The following is a 6,000-nucleotide window of genomic DNA, read 5'->3' as shown; positions in this document are numbered from 1 at the left end:
GGGTATGCATACCCCTGAACATTTTGTGAATCTTTGTACTTTTGCCCATTTACCGTACAGTGGTACCTCGGGTTACTTACGCTTCAGGTTACATACGCTTCAGGTTACAGACTCCGCTAACCCAGAAATAGTACCTCAGGTTAAGTACTTTGCTTCAGGATTAGAACAGAAATCGTGCTCCGGTGGCATGGCAGCAGCAGGAGGCCCCATTCGCTTAAGTGGTGCTTCAGATTAAGAACAGTTTCAGGTTAAGAACGGACCTCTGGAACGAATTAAGTACTTAACCCAAGGTACCACTGTATTTATTTTTCCTGATCCAAACTATAAAATGGTGATTTTCTTGAGTCAAAATGAGAGTACCCCTAAACATTTTTAAAGGGGGGGAAAGCACTGACTGCACCCCATCCCCTGATGAACCTGCCCAGGTAACAAGATCCTCACTGAAAGTCCTTCGGTGGGTCTCTTTGCTATAATGTGGCTCACCCGGCACAGGGCTCTGCTATCATTTGTGTGCCAAGTTGCGACCTTTTCATTCCTCCAGGCTTTATGGCGTTATTTAACGTTTTGTGGATCATTTGATCTCCCTTCTAAGAACTTTCCGTTGGTTGTCTTTTCCTTTTCCTCTGTGCGGTTCTTTTATTTTCTTTAAATATTTGTGTAAACTTAACAAAGGCAGGGATCATACACCAAGAAGCGGTATAGGGAGGGCTCATATTTGAAATTCCTGGATTGTATGGGGTTGAACTAGATGGCATTTGGGGTCCCTTCCAACTCTACAGTTCTATGATTAATAATAATAATAATAATAATAATAATAATAATAATAATAATTTATTTATACCCCACCCATCTGGCTGGGTTTCCCCAGCCACTCTGGGTGGCTTCCAACAGAATATTAAAATACAATAATCTATTAAACATTAAAAGCTTCCCTAAACAGGGCCGCCTTCAGATATCTTCTAAAAGTCTGGTAGTTGTTTTCCTCTTTGACATCTGGTGGCAGGGCATTCCACAGGGCGGGTGCCACCACTGAGAAGGCCCTCAGCCTGGTTCCCTGTAACTTGGCTTCTCGCAGTGAGGGAACCCCAGATTCGATGAACATTGCAGTAAAATCGCAAGCAGTGAGATCCACAGCAGTCTGTTAGGAAGAAGGGGCCTTGTACAATCCTTGGGTGGATATTGTTATGCATGGTGTATTTTTTAATTGTTGTGACCCACCTGGAACCTAAGAGTCAAGGGCGGGTTATAAAATAATGCTATTACTAAGAGCAACAGCAATAATCCCCAACCTAAATGACAGGATCGTCCTGGCAGTATTTGGGATTAATGAGCTGGAACAAAAGATTAAGAATAGAAGACTTCTGGGTACTCTCTTGCAATTCTGTTTAACAAAAATAAATAAAGGAGGTGGGGGAGGCGATACAAATTTGATAAAAAATTGGGGCTTATAACAGAAAAACTAATTGGTGAAGACAACTTTCCTGAACTTTCCTCTTCTTTTTGAAGAGGCAGGGCTGATATTCAAATGTTTATTTATTCTGCCTTGAACCGATTATGTAGCCCTGCAGGTAACTAGAGGCGAATTCAAGAGCCCTTTCTTCCCAGGTAATATTTTTAGCCAGCTAAACAATCACATCTGTTCTGCTGCTGAACGGATTCTGCTGTGACCTTATTGGAGTGGGAAATGTCAAGGGCAGGTGTATGAGCAGATGACCTTGGGGTTCCAAACAGACTCATTTTGTGTGATACAGAAAGTGTGTTACACACTGGACTTGGAATGATGTTCTGGCATAGTGTGACCATAGCCCCGCAGGGTGGGCCTTCCTGGGCTAACTAGCCCCCCAAATTCCACATCAGGATCTTGAAAGAGAGTCGGCACGTGTGCAGCTGTGCGCACCCTGCACACATGCGACTATGCACAGCCGAGAACCTTGCAAAATGCAGGTTTCATGATAATGCAGACAGACATTTGTACGTGAGCAAGGTCTGTTCCAACCTTTTGGAGGCTGAAGGACAGACCAGAGGGTGCAAGTACTGCTGCTTCTCCCCACCAACTAAAGTTCAAATCCACGCACACAATTGTGTGGGTGGAATTGGAGAGCACAAGCATATGACTCACACTGCACACTTATTTTTAAGCCAGCATATCAATTGAATTGGAGTAGGCAAGAGCGTTGTGCTTGGACCAGAGACGCAATGTTCAAATTCTTGTTCAGCTCTCTCCCTGGGTTGGAGAACCAGCATGTTGCTGGGCTAAAACTCCCATAATCCCTGGCTGTCGGCCATGTTGGCAGGGACTGATGAGGTCTGGATTCTGGCAACATATGGTGGGCCACAGGTTCCCTAACGCTGATACATCTCCAATGGAAGGTCCACACAATGTAACATAACATCTGCTGGTAAACGTCTTCATTATCCCTTGTTAGACGGACATCCCACAATGTTCTGCTCTCTTCTTCTTTCCCAACCCTCTCCCCCATTTCTGCCCCAGGAGCCAACTTTTCCTTGCGAGAGCTGGGCCTCGAAGACGTATCGCCTCCGCCGCATGGGACTCTGTACCGGACAGATATAGGGCTGCCCCACTGTGGCTACTCCATCAGCGCCGGCTCGGACGCCGACACGGAAGCCGACGCAGTCATGTCTCCGGAGCACCCCGTGAGGCTGTGGGGGCGCAACCCCAAGTCGGGCCGCAGCTCATGCCTGTCCAGTCGAGCCAACTCCAACCTCACTCTCACCGATACAGAACATGATAACACCGAAACTGGTAAGAGAGACCGCCAGGAAGATACCAGAGCTTCTGTTCTGCTACTTACTCTTCTGTCCATCTGTTTGTCTTCCATCCTGTTGTTTTGTGTCCCAGTCTTGGTTTTTGTCTTCTAGACTTGTGGTGGACAATTATTAGGGTCCTCTGGATGTTGTTAGCCTGCCTCCATCAGCCCCAGCCCATAGAATGGGCCGGCTCAGCCATTAGCCTCTGTGGGGCAGTCGCTTCAGGTTGCAGGCTGGGGACAGCTGGGAGGGGTGTTCACCTCTGGGGAGCACACTGTTTACTACCTTCTGAGCTTGTCGCCCATCAGTGGCGTGCGGTAAAAATTTTCATAGGGGAACAGTTAGGGCCAGAGGTGCCAGCTTACAAGTGAGACGGGGGCGGGGTTCAATGTTGTGTGTGAGAGACATTGCACATGTGAGCATAGCACCTTCTTCCTGTTGGGATGCTGCTAAGGAATCGGGGGCTATTGGCAGGCCCCCAGCTGGCTCCAGCCCACCAACCGACATGCGGGTCAAACTCCAGTCCTTGGTGCAGCATGAATCTGTGACCCAGAGCTTCAGAAGCTGGGCACGAAACTCAGCAGAGTAAACGCACAGCAGAAGTGGCAGGGAGAGGCTGCGTGAAGCATATCTACAGGCAGTTTCTTTAGCAAAGGAAAAAACATGTCTTCTCCCTTTCAGGTCCAAGCAAGCAGCATAAGCAAAAACTATACACAAATGGAAGTTGCCAGCAAGCTGTGCTGGAATGTAAACAGGCATGTGACACACAACAGTCTCATGCCTGTCCCTTAAGGTGGAATGGAATATTCTAACACTAAGCTGAGCAGAAGCTTCCTGGACTTTGGAAGGGAGGTGCTGGGGGAACATTTAGGAGGCTAGCCCAGCCCCCCTAGTCCACTGACCGCACCCCACTGTCGCCCATGGTCACTGCCCGGGAAGGGTGAAGCTACCTGTGCCTCTTCAGGTATTAGCAGAGGAGGATGAAGCAGGACCCTTAAGGAGGAGGAGGCAGGGAGCACCATTTTCTGTTTTGCCTCATGTGGCAAAACGCCTTGGGCTGACCCTGGCCAGGCACGATGGGAGTTGTAGTCTATCCACGTCTGGATGGGGACAAAAGGTTCTCCAACAGCTCTGGGGTGTTTGATTTGGTTATGAGGAATGGCGGAGGAGAAATTGGGGCAGAATAGTATTCTTTTTGTACTTCACTGGCATGGCCTCTTGTACAAAATGGTCGGCGGCGTTGTGCTATGGAAAAGACTCCCATTTTGCTTGTCGTGGAAAAGCGGCGGTAGTTCAGCAGCCCCAGAGCTCTTTGCAGGGCCCATTCAGCCACCCAAACTCCTACATTTTAAATTTCACCCTATCAAGCATTTTCTCCTCTCTCTTTCCGCCCTGCTTTCCTTATCTCTCGAACTGATATCCTAGCAGATCATTTCCAAGCCTATCTCCACTGACTCCCGCCACTTATGTAAATAACCCCGGCTTCTCTCTCTGTGAGGAGGGAAAAGAAAAGGCGTATTTTTAGAAACTTGTCTTTTACGGAAACTTGAAGGTCACAGGGTGTTTCCCCTTCTTCTTTCCCTCCTCGGTTTTGTCTCCCCGGCCGCGGAGATGTCTCCCAGTTGCGGGGTTGGTGACGGAATGCACATTTCGAGGTCAACAGTTCTGTGAGGAAGAGTGTGCCGCAGTACGCAATTGCAGCTTGACCATGGCGTGTTTAAAGCGGGAAGGAAGGGTGGGCAGATGGGAAGCAGAGCACATCCCGAAGCAGCAGCCGTTGCAAGTGATGTTCGTGCTCCTTTTTACACCTTTAATTGAACTGCTCCATTGCCAGTTTCTTAATATAGAGCAGGCGTCTTGGCCACGGAGGGGAATGGGATTTTGTTCTGAGCGCTCGCATGGAATAAGTGAAGCGGTTCTCTCCCTGCTGCTGCTTTCCACAGTCAGACTGGGTAGCATATGGTGATTTTAAGTAAAACTGGTGGGTTTTTTGGGAGGGTTGCTTTTTGTATACGGAGACATGCAACACTGATTCCTCACGTGCCGCCCCCTCGTTTTCTGTTTTAATTTCAGTGACTGAGGCCTATTAAGGTTCTGTTCTGTCACAACAAAGATGTCATGTGAGGGTGGGCAAGGGTGTGTTTCAAACAAGCAAACAAACTACTATCTGTGGAACAGGGGTGGGAGAGCCAGAGGTCACATTCCCTTCTCGGTGATCTTCTGGGGCCACACGTTATTATGATTATTATTCAGGAAAGTTTGTACTGGTTGATGTCTTACTGTGCTTTTAATCTTTGGCGATCACTCATAGCCAAGTAAGATTGTCTTCCTTAAACACAGTCTTAACAATGAGTCCGTAAGTGACTGTGGAGGCCAATTCTGGATCTACACGTCCTTCCACAGTGGGGACATAAGTTTCTGGGCAGAAGTTGATCATGGTGAGGGTTTACCAAGCATGCCTTCCTCTTAGCGCATTTCTCCCTTGCGTCCTGAGTTTGAGCGTCTTCAAAGCCTATGACACCTTTGGTAAAGGCTGTTCTCCAATTGGAGCACTTGCAGGCCAGTGTTTCCCAATTGTTGCTGTTTATACTACATTTTTTAAAAATTTGCCTTGAGAGAGCCTTTAAACCTCTTGTTGACCACCAGCATCACGCTTTCCATTTTTAAGTTCGGAATAGAGTAGTTGCTTTGGAAGATGATCATTAGGCATCCTCACAACATGACCAGTCCAACGAAGTTGATGTTGAAGAAGCATCACTTTGACACTGGTGATCTTTGCTTCTACCAGTACACTGGCATTAGTTCGCCTAATGTGTTTTTAATATTTTGTTGGGAGCTGCCCAGAGTGGCTGGGGCAACCCAGTCAGATGAGCGGCATATAACAAATTAAATTAAATTATTATTATTATTATTATTATTATTATTATTATTATTATTATTCACCCTCCATGCAAAGCTACTAGTGGTGGACTGGATCCAAAGGAAGAGTGAAACAAGCAGATGAATGAATATGTTATCTTTGCACACAAAACTAATGTCTGCACACACAAACACCCCTCTCTCTCCTCCAGTATGGCATGCGAGTCCGAGGATGAATCAAGAAGCAATTCAGAGGTGCTGATCTACAGGTGGGCCAGAGAGGAAGGGATCAGGGAAACAAAAAGGAAACAGAAGCTTCCTCATAGCTAAGGATCCTTACTGCGGATCCCAAGAGCTGCTCGCAAAATGACA

At 47.2% G+C, this 6,000-nt stretch overlaps 1 protein-coding gene across 10 annotated transcripts in view; it reads left to right on the top strand.

Annotated features, from left to right (window-relative positions):
* Positions 1 to 6,000, top strand: part of TENM4 (teneurin transmembrane protein 4) — a 668,032-nt gene that overhangs the window by 286,675 nt on the left and 375,357 nt on the right. For all 10 annotated transcript variants that reach the window (XM_082218946.1, XM_082218945.1, XM_082218951.1 and 7 more), the window contains one exon: positions 2,492 to 2,764. In XM_082218946.1, the coding sequence (XP_082075072.1) occupies positions 2,492 to 2,764 (273 nt within the window). The remainder of the gene's footprint in view (positions 1 to 2,491; positions 2,765 to 6,000) is intronic.

The sequence above is a fragment of the Podarcis vaucheri genome (assembly GCF_965113315.1).
Source record: "Podarcis vaucheri genome assembly, chromosome: 4".
Classification (NCBI taxonomy): domain Eukaryota; kingdom Metazoa; phylum Chordata; class Lepidosauria; order Squamata; family Lacertidae; genus Podarcis; species Podarcis vaucheri.
Note: the sequence above shows the minus strand (reverse complement) of the source record. Positions and strands in the feature narration are given on the sequence as shown.